Here is a 13,242-nt window from a genome sequence, read left to right on the forward strand (position 1 = left end):
AATTTCCTTTGACATGATTCTGTCAGATGTCATAATTCAGCGTTTTACTAGACTGAAGGAAGGTTATTGATGTGGCAACTAACATCGCTCCTTAAAGTACAGTGAAAATATCCATTATTTTAGCTTCGTTTCCACGTTTTGATTATATTTGAGTTACATTGTCCATATCAGTATAGAGCTAAAATGTTGTCTGAGATATAGTAAAAAATAACAATAATAAGGAAAAGAAAGGAAAGGAAAGGAAAGGAAAGGAAAGAAAAGAATAGAATAGAGAAAAGCTGCTTGGGTTTCCTGTTTTGAAGCATTTAGCCAGCGGTATCCCCATCTTCGTATGCTCAACCACCCATCACGCATGCTGTGTCATGGTCGCCATGTTGGATTGATTGAAGAAAAAGAAGTGAAAAAAGCCGGTAAAATTTTCCATTTTCCTTTGCTTTACGATCCCGTCTTAGACGCTGTAGTGATCTTAATTGCCAAATACAAAGATATTCAACATGACAAAAGATGTAGAAATGAAAGAATCGTCTACGGCGAAGAATAAAGACGAGTCGAAAGAAGAACCAAAAGAAGAAGTGTCAAAAGATGAACAAGAAAAACTAATTCTCGAAGGTAAAACATGCTTTGTTACTACGATAAAACATGCTTTGTTACTGCAATAAAACGTGCTTTGGATGAGTAATACTCTCATTAGTCTATTTCCTTAGCCATTATTCAAGATAGAGGTCTTTGTAACAAATATGCAGTCGAAAATATCTAATTGTTCTTGCATGTGCTTTCAAGAACTTTGCGTTTCTCCCTTGAGTTACAAAATAAAACCAAATTAGGTTATGAAAGCTCAAAAACATTATTCTTGATGGAAGATTTATTCATTAAAAGAACTTTTATATACTGGATGAAATAAAGTAATGGATGATTGATTGTAGATGATGATGACAAAAATGTCTAAAAATTGCATAATTTATATTAGTTTAAATTCTTGTTGCAGACATAAAGGAGCATGTAAAATGTATTGAAAAGGCTGTTGCAACTAAAGAACCAAGGTTTACTTTACGAACACTGAGAGGCATCCCAGGAACTAGAAGAAAACTAAGCCATCCTTTACTTAGAAAGCTTATTTGTGGGTATATGCCTTTAGGTGAGTAAATTTATGTTGTAGAACTTACATTAGAGATCTTTAGCATCAGGTTTACTGCTAACCACTAGGTATCAAGCCCATAAACACACCCACAAATGCATAGAAACACTCGGCACCAATGGAATTCATTATAGTGGCTCTTCCAGCAACAACTCCTTGCTAGTTATCGAAAGTTTGATGGAAAACTCCTGACGTCCTACTACAGTTTGACGTTTGTGGTACCTAGCAAGGACGTCATGCTAAAGGTCTCTATCATGTAATTCGATGGTGACATGTGCTTTATACGTAAGAACAACCAAGCATGCAAGTACGCTTCCTTTTTCATCATTCAAATTCTATATATTGGTAAAGCAATGAAAAATTGCTTGCTGTGCTGTGTGCACTTGTAAAGCACTTAAAGATTAGCAGAGAACTCAAGAAGTGTCGATAAGCACTCTGGAATGCATTGTGCTTCTCCTAACACTTCCCTAATGTTCCAGCGTCCTGCACACTGCATGCATGCATTTTTATCTATTTTTACATCAGATATTGACATTCTTCTTCAGTACACATGGGTATCTGTGTGTTATCAAATTGTTGGCCATTTTTTTTTATTCTGTTTGATACTTACAGCCAACTTTTTTTTTTTGTCTTTCAGCTTCACCCAATAAAGATGCTCTACTGGCATATCTGGATGAGGTAAATAGATACTAGAACATTTCAGTTGAACCTACAGTACATTTATTATGTCAAGTTCACATATTACCAGGGATTGGCACCAATTTTTTAATGCCAATCAGAGACATTATAGTTAAGTTCAAGTTCACTTTATTTCACATTGTTTACAATAAGATACATTTATATTATATTGATTATTAGTTATAAATAATTTGGTTGTAGATAAACAATTTGTAGTCATGTATGTAAGTGTGTAGCAGCCAAAGTAGCAAATGCTTTCGAGTTGGCTGCTATTAATAGTAAAATGTATGTTATCAATTTATTAATCTACCTTTAACTTTATATCGTTGTTTTTCAGCCAATGGATACAGAGGATAGTGGTGCACCATTCAGGCCACGCAGTGCCAAAGCTGCCAGTATTCCACTACTCCCTGAAATAGAAACATACTTCCATCTTTTGATCGTCATCCATTTGATTGACACCAAGTGCTACCAAAAGGTGACAAAAATATTATAAAAGTAGTTTTAAATTAATTCTTTAATTACATTAATTTATTCAAATTAGTCTGACAACAAAAGTATTATGATTGTTCCAGCTCAAATACAGGGTTCATGCTACTCCTTAAACTCCTTGAAAACTCTTTGAATTTAATTCACGTTTTCAAGGGCACTTGAAAAGCTCTTGAATTTTGAAATTTTAGCAAAACGCCTTGAAAACTCGGATTTTTACTTTGATCATTACTTGCATGGTTCTGAAATAGATCTAGTCAGAAAGATTGAAAAATCTAAAAGTCAGCAATGTGCAACCACCGTGTAAAACCTTGGCATAGTTAGCTACACACACTCCTTGAAAATTCATTTTTGGATCCTTGTATACTCCTTGAATAGTCCTTGAATTTTAAGTCGTTATCTCAGCACGAACCCTGAAATAATAACAAATTTACTAGCTGAAACTTACCAGAAAACTTAGTCAGGACCATTAAAGTGTATATGACACGAAAAAATTTTAATGTTAAGAATGTGTAGTTTATTGGCATTAATAAGAATATCACGCTTAAATTTGTTTCAAAAACGTATTTCTCTAGAAATTCAAAAAAATTTAGCACGAGTTGTGACGTCATTTTGTTTACAAGTCTCCAGATTTAGTTGCAAATACACGAAATATGTTTGAATATAGAATCTTAATTTCAAGTAGTACACTTTTCAATTTCCCAACATTGGAAGAGTACTACGTAAGCTATCAAATGAAGCTGACTAAAATATGTCTTTTGTTGTTAATTTATATGAATTACAATTTATATTTAGTACATTACTACTGAATCTAGAGTACGTGTCAACAAAATGACGTCACAAATTGGGATTAACTTTCGCAAATATCTCAAGAAATAAGCTTTTGAAACAAATTTTGTTACGATATATTCATTATTACTAACAAACTATACATTTTAAATGATGGAATATTTTCGTGTCATATACACTTTAATTTGCAATGATATTACTGGTATTTTTCAGGCTGTAAAATGCTCTGATGATCTGATGAAGAAGACTCAAGGACTAAACAGACGCTCACTAGATCCATTACTAGCCCACTGCTACTTCTTCCATTCAAGAGCATATGAACTCACAGATAACCTGAAAGATGTGAGGAGGTATGATATCATTGTGTAGTGTATGGCCACAATTCACAGACTTACAGTAAGTAAGTAAGTGCCATTCATGGGTAATACATAATCACAGATAACCTGAAAGATGTTAGAAGATACAATATCATCAACATCAATGGTCATGTACACATGGTATATCATATTTATAGTATACATGTATACATGATATATTATCAGAACATTAATAGATTTTATATTTATTTACTGTATTTGTCTCTTTTTAAGTTTCTTCCATTGTAAACAAAGAACAGCTACTCTTCGACACGATGATGAAGGACAAGTAAAGACTATAATTTAATTACATATTATTTCATTATTGTTTTTCTTCCCCACTTTAATGAGATTCTTTATAGTATTGGTAGCAAATATCCAAAGAAAAGTAAATTAGATGATGAACTGGCAAATTTGATAAGCTGCAGGGATTTACATGAAAAGCCCTGTAATGGGTGGTAGTGAAAACCACATTTTTGCATGTGCTGTGCTTGTGTTTGTGCCGCTAATTAGAACCAGGTTTTTACCCACCAAACTACCAACCTAGTAATAAATTGTCCTTAAATTAAGGCATTCCATTTAGATTGGTTATATCTTTCTTTTTTAGGCTAGTCTACTTAACTTATTGTTGAGGAATTACCTACATTACAACCTATATGACCAGGTACTATTCATATTATATTTATATCCATTTACTATCGTTTATGTGTATGATTACTATTATGTTAATAAATAATATAAAGTAATATGAACATCAATAACACCAATTTTATTTAGAAGAGATAACTAGCTAAAAACTAATGTGAGCTGTGTCGGTGTTTCTAATGAAACAGTAATGATAAAAGGGTAAATTTAACATTGGGAAAGGATGAAAAAACTTACTGACGTTTCGGACGCTAGTCCTTCGTCTGAGTAAAAGCAATCTTATTTAGAAAGGTGACACTTGCCAGTCACAAAGTTCTAAGCACTAGGTGAATAAACTCGTGGCCCAATATGTGTGTCATCTCCAAATTAGACACCTTTTAATTTTGTCATCTTATCACAGCAAAAAATCACCATTTTCAATGGTGTCTAATTTATTTGCACGTATTTTCAGGCTGACAAACTGGTGTCCAAATCAACATTTCCCTCCTTAGCTTCAACTAATGCCTGGGCAAGATATCTTTACTACACAGGTAAATTAGTCTCTCCCTAATTAGACCAAGGCATAATGTGCAACAATTACAGTACCATAAACATAGCCTTTTCTCTTCAGCAGGCATCTCTTTACTGTCAGTACTTGTACTTGAGTGAGTTTTCTTGTTTTTGGGCTTCCTGTGGACACAGGCAGTCCATTTCATTGAGACTTTTCTTCTTTGTCCAATTCTCTTGCTAGATTTGTCTAATTCTCATGTTAAATTACAACTAGTCACTTACAGTAGGTTCTATGGCCATTGTGCCCTATGCTATATACATTTATTTAGTAATGAGATTGGTACTAAGTTTGTGAAATTTGATTTCAGGTATTATCAAGGCTATTCAGTTAGACTACTCTGAGGCCCATAAGAACCTTCTCCAGGCCATCCGTAAGGCACCACAAAACAGTGCTTATGGATTCAAGCAGACAGTAAGTTTTTTATTGTATTCATTAGTTATACAATGGTTTTGAATTAGTATACTGGGCCATGGAATATCCCACAAGTGCGTGTATTTTCTAGCGAACACAAGCCTTTAGGAGAGTGTATATACAAGACAATATAAATGACAAGTGGTATTTTCCATGGATACCATAAGAAAGCATGTACATGTAACTATTTTATTCCACACAATCAAAAATAAACCTAGGCTAGCTGCAATGCCAGATAGAAAGAAACAGTGGAATACTGCCAAACATATATGTACTGTAAAACAGCTTTCTTTATTCTGATGAGTTGTTGTTTTTTTTCAATAATGTGGGATTCCACAGGCTGGGGTGGTACAGTAGGTTAGTTATCACAGCTTTTCTTTAGAATGACAAGTTAATAGTGTCAAATTAAAAGTCCTACAGCAGGCTTAGAATGGCTCAGAATTTTAAGTTTTTATTTTCTTTTTTCCCTATAGGCCCATAAATTTGCAATTGTTGTTGAACTGTTGCTTGGGGAGATTCCAGACAGGTCAATCTTTAGGCAGCCCTTCCTAAGAAAGACCCTCGTGCCATACTTCCAATTAACAAACGGTAAGGTTATGATGTCTAATAGGGTACACTTATCATTTAATTCTGCAAAGAATATTCGTGATATGGGAAAAGACATGAGATGGTTTCAGCACTTCTCATTTGCTCAAGATCAGGTACTGATAGAGTTTAGAGGGCATTTGAGCATTTCTTTGCAAAATGAAATGATAAACAACTTTTCAATTGACCAAGCAGCTAATATGGCTGTGCATAAAAATACACAGCCATAATAGATGCTTAGCCAACTGATAACCTCTATGTACAGTTGAAACCACTTGAGAGGGCTATGGTTGACAAGGACTTTAAATACATCCATTAGCCATCATAGGAAAGATATGATAATTTTTGGAATGGCACAATATGCTCTCTTCAGTATAAAATGAGGGAATCTTCCATTCAACCTACTGTACTGATTCCTAATAAAGCTAATATTTATTGTTTAAAATTAAATATTTGTATACATGAGTATCCTCTTGAGCATTAAGGTAAACAAAGAAAAAAATACTCAAGGGAATGACTTGTGGCCTGTAATGTGAAATACTGTAATTACCTGTACGGCTCCAAACTAAATTGTTAGGCTATTGTTTTCCACCCAGTAAAATGATATTTACAATCAAAGCCTGTGTCTTACATGTACATTATTCAATCAAATCTCCTTATAGTCAGTGTGTCAGAAAGCCTAGTGCTCATGCCTGACCACCTTGGGTTGAGGAGAATATCATTTTGTGAAAGCTTGCTTGTTGTTAAGAACCAGCTGATGTGATAGTATCCTGGTTCTTGTAAGCTAACACTACACAAGGAACATACATTTTAGTGATATTATTACATTTCTATAATCATTATGAACTAGCTTGACCAACATGTCTTGGCATTTGACATCCATTAATCAGAACAACAATTCAGGCTATTGGGAATTAAACCTTTAGTAATACATGTAATAATAATGATAATAATAAACTTTAAAATGTCAGCCAGCCAGTCACCAGCCATGAAAAGCCAAATTAGTTTTTGCTTTGCCATAACTCATTACTGGCTCATGCTGATCAAAATGAGCAGCAAGGCAAAGAGTTGTAGATGATTGGCCTATATTTCAAGTCCTGCCATGAAGCAGCCTCTACACTGATCAAAGTCTAGAGCCAAATCTCAGGCATCTGGGGCTGCTGTAGAACTTTATGGATAGAATGTTAGATGATTTAATTTATGAATAGAATGTCAGATAATTTAAGTCACTGTATTTTGACAGTTGTTTTCACTTAACTTTTAAACCCACTAGCAAAACCTTGCTAGTAAGTTTTGTTTTCATTAGCAAAAATTTCAAAGTCACTAGCGATTGGACGTGGTTAATAATAAGCTTTATTTGATGTGGGTTCTAAACCTTTCAGTCCTTCAACTTCTGGAGTGTGGTCATACTTGCAAAACTTATCTATTTAACTTTTTGTCACTCGCTAAATACAAAATTTCACTCGCATTTTACAAGTTTGCGAGCGTTAATTTCATGCCCTGGTATTGTGCATCCAGTGTGCTGTAACTAAACCCACTTTTAAAAGTATTTTTAGAAAACTATATCAAAAAAAGCTGTGCTGAAATAGCATTCTTTAGGGTACCTTCTTTAGAAAGATGATAGAATTGAATGCAACTACATTAATATGCATCTTGATTGTTTTACTAAAAAGGTTTACTGAGGACTATACTCAAAATGTTCTTCTTTCATACTTGTACATGTAGCTGTTCTAACTGGTGATCTGAAGCATTTCAACCAAGTTGTAGAGAAGTTCAAGGACAAGTTCTTAGCTGAGAAAACCTACACTCTAATCATCAGGTATTGTTCTTATTACTTGATTTTTTTATTGGAAATTGTGGATAGCAATCAGAGTGTATAAGACCTTTAACATTTTATCAATACACTAAAACAACCCCTGGGCTGGAAAAAAAACTAGAATAAAGGAAGGGAGCTAAGCCACCCTTTTTCAGCACAAATGAAAATACCCCAATAGAGATTTGCGCTATACAAATTCAATATATTATTATTATTATTATTATTAAATTATCAATTAATAATCATTATTATTAAATAAATTATTTTGCTGAAACGCTGGGAACTTTTAAAGCAAAACTAAAAACATTTCTTCTTAAAGAAACTTTTCAAATGGACTTGTGATCAACTCCATGTACTAAAAACATTACATTACATGAACATTATATTTTCTATTTTATAATTTACATTTCTATATACATTTATACATTTATTTATTGTAAATGCATAGAGATTTTTATATGCGTATACATGTGAAAACATTCTTTATTATTATTATTATTATTATTATTATTATTATTATTATATGGGGTTTTTCTCTTGATTTTCTAAATCAAGTCTTTTTATTGACTTCTAAGTTTCTTTCCTTTCTTTTTGCTTATAGGTTACGTCATAATGTGATCAAAGCAGGTGTCAGAATGATCAATCTGTCCTATTCTCGTATATCTCTTGTGGATATTGCACACAAGCTACAGTTAGACAGCCCTGAGGATGCAGAATTCATCGTTGCCAAGGTACATGTAGTAAAAGGCCCACAAAGCAGAAGTTTACAGTGCGACAAGCTTAATCATGGCCACACAACTTATTTTTTTATCAATGACATTGAATCCCTTTCCCCCAAGTGTTTCAATCCATCAATTTAAGACTTTTTACTTTTTAAGTGTCCAGTGTTAGCCAGCAAAGGGACCAAAATAGTTATCATCCAGGCAAATTTCTAGCCATTTATTTAAGTTTTGGCTGCAAAGAGTATGAAAGAATCTTAAATATTTGCAGTCACGCTGAGATATTTCACATGTAAATGCACAAATTCTCACTGTCTGATTAACTAACAAGTAAAAAAATAAGTTAGGTTGACACGCTATTTGTGTCATACTATAATTTTGCTATTACCACTGTTCATTGTTGCTCACTCATCAAGATAAACTCTCACAAAAGGTTATTGGGCAATAGAGGTAGCAGGAACAATTGAATCTGGTCTAATCTGGTTTACATGAGAAAGAATTCAGATTCCCAGGGGAAAAGACTATTGCTGTGCCTTCTGTCATAGCTGCCATATTTTGATGGTGTAAAGCCTTTATAGACTATAGTCAATCAAATAAATTGTAAGAGTGTGTAAACTAATGTACATGGGAACCTTGAGATGGTACAGTACTGTACATACATGTACAGTAGGGATGATAAAATCATGATTGTGTGTTTCCCATTAACCTGTTTCAACTTTTGTCTCAATCAGCAACTTCACTGTAGCAATGAAAACAGTGGTAGAGCAAAAATATTTATTTCTAAATATCTATTTATAAATTGGAAATTTCAGGCTTTTGTAAATATTCCAAAAAGTTGTATTCATCTTTAAACAAAACATTTTTATTTTTCATTTCTAGGCTATTAGAGATGGAGTTATAGAAGCAACCATCAACCATGAAAATGGGACATTGCAATCTAAGGTTAGTGCCATCTTGTTGTCCTGCCTATGCTGAAATGAAGAAAAAGGGAAAGAAAAGGAAAGAAATAAGATATGAAATGAAAAGTACATGTAGGTGAAGTAATACAAAATAAGGAAAAAAAGAGAAGGTATAGGAGACAAAAATGGGAAATAGGAACTTACAGGTCAATTCACCATCATCCATACATCGTTTCAGTAGTCCAAGGGCAGATCCAGGGGGGCAAAGGGGGGCTGAAGCCCCCCTACAGCAGAAAACAAAACAAAACAAAACTGAAGAATTAGATGCTTTTTTTATTGTTTTCCGTTGTGTTGACAGAAGAAACTCAATTTACCCTCCCCCCCCCCCCAATTTTGGGTGAATCTGCCCTTGTAGTCACATACGAAGCATTCCCTTGAGGTTCGATAAACTACATGTAGTTTCAAAGGATTATTCAAATTTGAACCTTGCAGCCTCAGTTGCATGGAAAATGGCGAATAAGTCTTTTAAGAAGATTAATAATAATAATAATAATAATAATAATAATGGTGAATAAGTCTTTTATCTTTTAATGGTGAATAAGTCTTTTATCTTTTAAGAAGATAAATAATAGTAATAATAATAATAATGGTGAATAAGTCTTTTAAAATGATTTTTGCTCCCATTATAAAACTACAATCATACAAAGTACATTTTCATGTGTTAATCATGTTTATGATACATGCAATAACTTGAGATGCAGTTATCTATTGCATTGAATATGCCCAACATGTAACTTCTAGCATTGTATTGAGCATACAACATGTTTCTGGCATTGAATGTACCACAGCACAGGATGATGACTAAATCACTTGATCTTATCAGAGAGTATACTGCTGAAAAATCGAGATCTGACTGTAGCTGTGTGTACTCATCTGCTTCCAGTCATATAACGGTGATCTTAGATCCAAAGACTACATGTACGTAGTATGAGAATAAGTATGAGTTTTGAACTTTTAAAGATTGGCAATATCATTTTGTAGTCATGGTCCTGCACATAGATTGAAACTTTAGATTGTAAAAAATCGAAAGTCCACTATGATTCAGTGTTAACTACATGTATGTGCACAGGACCAATTTTAAAACTCATACTCATTCTCATACTCATTGTCAGTTCTAAAGTTCACTAATGCTTGGAAAAAGAGACCTTCTGACTGTCATAGTTGCACAGTCATATATACATGTAATAGCCTCTGATTGGCTGCTAGTATTTTCTATAACAAGTGATTATCTTTTCTTCAAGAAACTTATTGACATTTATTCTTCAAATGAGCCTCAAAGTGCTTTCCACCAAAGAATCAGCTTCTGTTTGGAAATTTATAACCAGTCTGTCAAGGTACAGTATAAGAATATATATATGCAATGTATAGAGTACTGTTTTTCTATTGAACTTCAAATTAAAGAATATGGAGCCAAGGCCAGTAGAAAATGATTTTTTTATTCTTTCATCCACCCATTCATTCATTCATTCATTTCTTTTTTATTTCATTTAACTGCTTGTTCATTAACTCATCCTTTCACTTACACCATTTCCTTATCATTATTTAAAAAATTAAAACAACTTTATCTTGGATTATAATATTATCTTATGATGTTATTCTGATATTTCTAGGCCATGAGATTTCCTCCCAAGTCTTACAACAAAAATTTGGAGTCTTTTGAGGTATGTTGTTTACTGCAGCAGCACACATAAGCTTTTCCTATTTCATTTCCTTTTTTTTTTTTTTCCTTTTTTTTTTTTTTTTTTTTGTTAACAATTTACAACAACATTTGTAACTAGAACCTTAGATATTGTGTATCTGAAGTAGAGCAGTTTTTTATGGTCATAAAAGAATCAGTACATACATTTTGCCCTTTCAAAAGCTGCTCACTTTAGGTCTTACACCAAAAGGTCACATGACCCTTCTCCCTTAAGGCCCTATTACACAAGGCGATTTCTCCTGTACTTGCAATGCAATGCTGTTGCATTTACTAAGAGAGATTGTGAATGCAACACCCTCTCTCTGGCAGTAAAAATATGCATTCATGCCGCTTCTGAAACTTTATTACTCAGGAACAAAGAGAAAGAGAAAAGCAAGATATGGAGCTTGCTAAGGAAATGGCTGAAGATGATGATGACTTCCCTTGATATATCGTGTGTTACATGGGCTGTTACATGTACCTAAACCAGTGTCCAGTGAAATCTTAGTATGAAATAAACCTGTGAATAAAATAAGACTATAACTGCATCTTTGGTACATTAAAAAATGGCATTTCAAAACTAAATCCACTATAGTTACTTTTCCCATGTTCAATAATGCTTAGCAGGTGTACTTCAAGAGAAATTTTCATTTTCCATTGGTGTACATACATTCCTTGGACGTCAACTAGAAACTAGAAAAACTACTTCCGGCTCCAAAACGAAAAGCGTTTCCAATAAGATTTTTCTTTCTTTTTCTTCGTGGCGGGATTTGTTCTAATTGTCTCAAATAGGAGGCAGATCATTGAGAACATTTTTCGCTTCAATTTAGTTTTTTTCGTGTGAGCAGTTGTACGCGGAAATACGTCACAACTTAATTACAAAAGCTTTTTACCTTGGTTGGGCATCCTGTGATGCAATGACACGTGGCAGCCGTCTTAGTCTAGGAGTCGCTCGAAGGGACGATCTCTCATGCAAGGCATGGTTAGTTTTCTGTGTCTAGATTACTAAACTAAGTTAGTCAATCTCTTTCTATCCGGGAAAATTGAATGTCAAACGATCACCAAGAGTTAAAATAAGGTGAGTAAGCTATCCTTCAGTGCGGAAAATCAGCATGTGTAAGCTTTTTAAAAACTTCGAGAAAAATGAAACTGCTGCTTGGGTAAATTTCTTAGAAAACTGAAAACTGCTCTACGAAATAGCTAGAAGCATCAAGAAAGATAGATGAAAAGTAACTTTTTTTTTTTGCTTTTTCCCCCAATTTTCTTCGCTCATAGCGAAGTTTTTGTTTCTTTTACACTGTAAATAAAAATCTTCGAGGAAGCGAAAGGAATCCTCAGATTTTGGCGCCAAAATAGCGTCGATAAGCTTAATGGCGTTGAATTTTTTCTCTTCAGAAAAAAAGAAGACTCAAACGCTTACAAATGAGCAAATGATAATAGAGTGATAAGGCTTTCAAGCTTAATAGCTTTTTGTGGTTTGTGAATAGGTTTTAAGTATTGAACAGTTTTGTTTAATTTTGATTCACACGGCTATTATACAATACAATACAATTTATTTGGCACCTTATACTTAAGAGTACATGGGTGTTTGGTTCCAAATATATTATAGGTATATATATATATATATACTATGTATTAGGTATTTTTCTTATTTCGTTTTCACGTATCAGCATACATTGATGAATGTCTGCTGATATAAATTTTTGTAGAGACGCTGATTTTGAATTAAGAACAGAAAATGACTGTCAGCGCTCATATTGTTGAAATTAATGCTGGTGTTTTTTTCCTATAAACTCTCTTAAATCGTTTCTATTATGCACTAGTCAAAGTAAACCCCCAGCCCCCTGTCCCAAACCGTGGGACAGGGTGGGGATTGGTGGGGCATTTGAAAAATGAGCTAAGCAAATGTTGGAGCCAATCTCGTACCCAGAACTCATGTTTCTCATGGTCAGCACCTAGAAACGAGAGGCTTTGGCTGTAACCGATTTTTTGAGCATTCCTATTAGTCCAGGGAAAAACAATAGAAAGAGTCATTCTAGAAATAAAATGGCTAACAGACTTGGAAAATATCAGGAAATAAGTGGATTTTCCAAGCACTAAATTGGCTTGGATCAAACTCAAAATTTGCTAGAATGTGGTACAATAATCAATCTTTCGCATACCGGAAGTAGATGAGAAAGAGACTGAAATTTAAGCAAATTTTCACAAGAGTAAGTGCGAGTCGAGTTCGCGGCCAATTGCTCTTGCATTTGTCATGATGATTTGAACTCAAAAGAAGACTCACAAAATAGCACAAGCAATAAGTACCCGGGGGGAAAATTTACTAAATAAACTTTAAGAAGGCATTTAAAGGATAAATAATTTAACTACTATATTCAAGCTAAAAAGGTCAAAAATTGATTAGCGTTTGTTTGAAGCAATTTGGGTTTTTT

General features: G+C 33.7%; 1 protein-coding gene across 1 annotated transcript; it reads left to right on the plus strand.

Annotated features, from left to right (window-relative positions):
* The first annotated feature begins 348 nt into the window (after positions 1-348).
* On the plus strand, positions 349-11,395 carry LOC116304446 (26S proteasome non-ATPase regulatory subunit 3). The gene is made up of 16 exons (XM_089027433.1): positions 349-609; positions 986-1,135; positions 1,773-1,813; positions 2,151-2,291; positions 3,305-3,441; positions 3,682-3,736; positions 4,055-4,111; positions 4,544-4,622; positions 4,950-5,053; positions 5,527-5,641; positions 7,364-7,457; positions 8,056-8,185; positions 9,053-9,115; positions 10,374-10,466; positions 10,743-10,793; positions 11,184-11,395. Exons 1-16 carry the CDS (start codon positions 495-497, stop codon positions 11,256-11,258), a joined length of 1,500 nt encoding a protein of 499 aa, XP_088883559.1. The 5' UTR covers positions 349-494; the 3' UTR covers positions 11,259-11,395.
* The last annotated feature ends 1,847 nt before the right edge of the window (positions 11,396-13,242 follow it).

This window comes from Actinia tenebrosa, unplaced genomic scaffold (assembly GCF_029948245.1).
Source record: "Actinia tenebrosa isolate PJP-AT-01 unplaced genomic scaffold, QUT_ActTen_1.0 PGA_scaffold11__36_contigs__length_13525064, whole genome shotgun sequence".
Taxonomy (NCBI): domain Eukaryota; kingdom Metazoa; phylum Cnidaria; class Anthozoa; order Actiniaria; family Actiniidae; genus Actinia; species Actinia tenebrosa.

Coding starts and splice junctions, on each gene's coding strand:
- LOC116304446 (XM_089027433.1), top strand. CDS start 495: ATGACAAAAGATGTAGAAATGAAAGAATCGTCTACGGCGAAGAATAAA. Junction 610..985: donor AGAAAAACTAATTCTCGAAG/GTAAAACATGCT, acceptor TTCTTGTTGCAG/ACATAAAGGAGCATGTAAAA. Junction 1,136..1,772: donor TTGTGGGTATATGCCTTTAG/GTGAGTAAATTT, acceptor TTTGTCTTTCAG/CTTCACCCAATAAAGATGCT.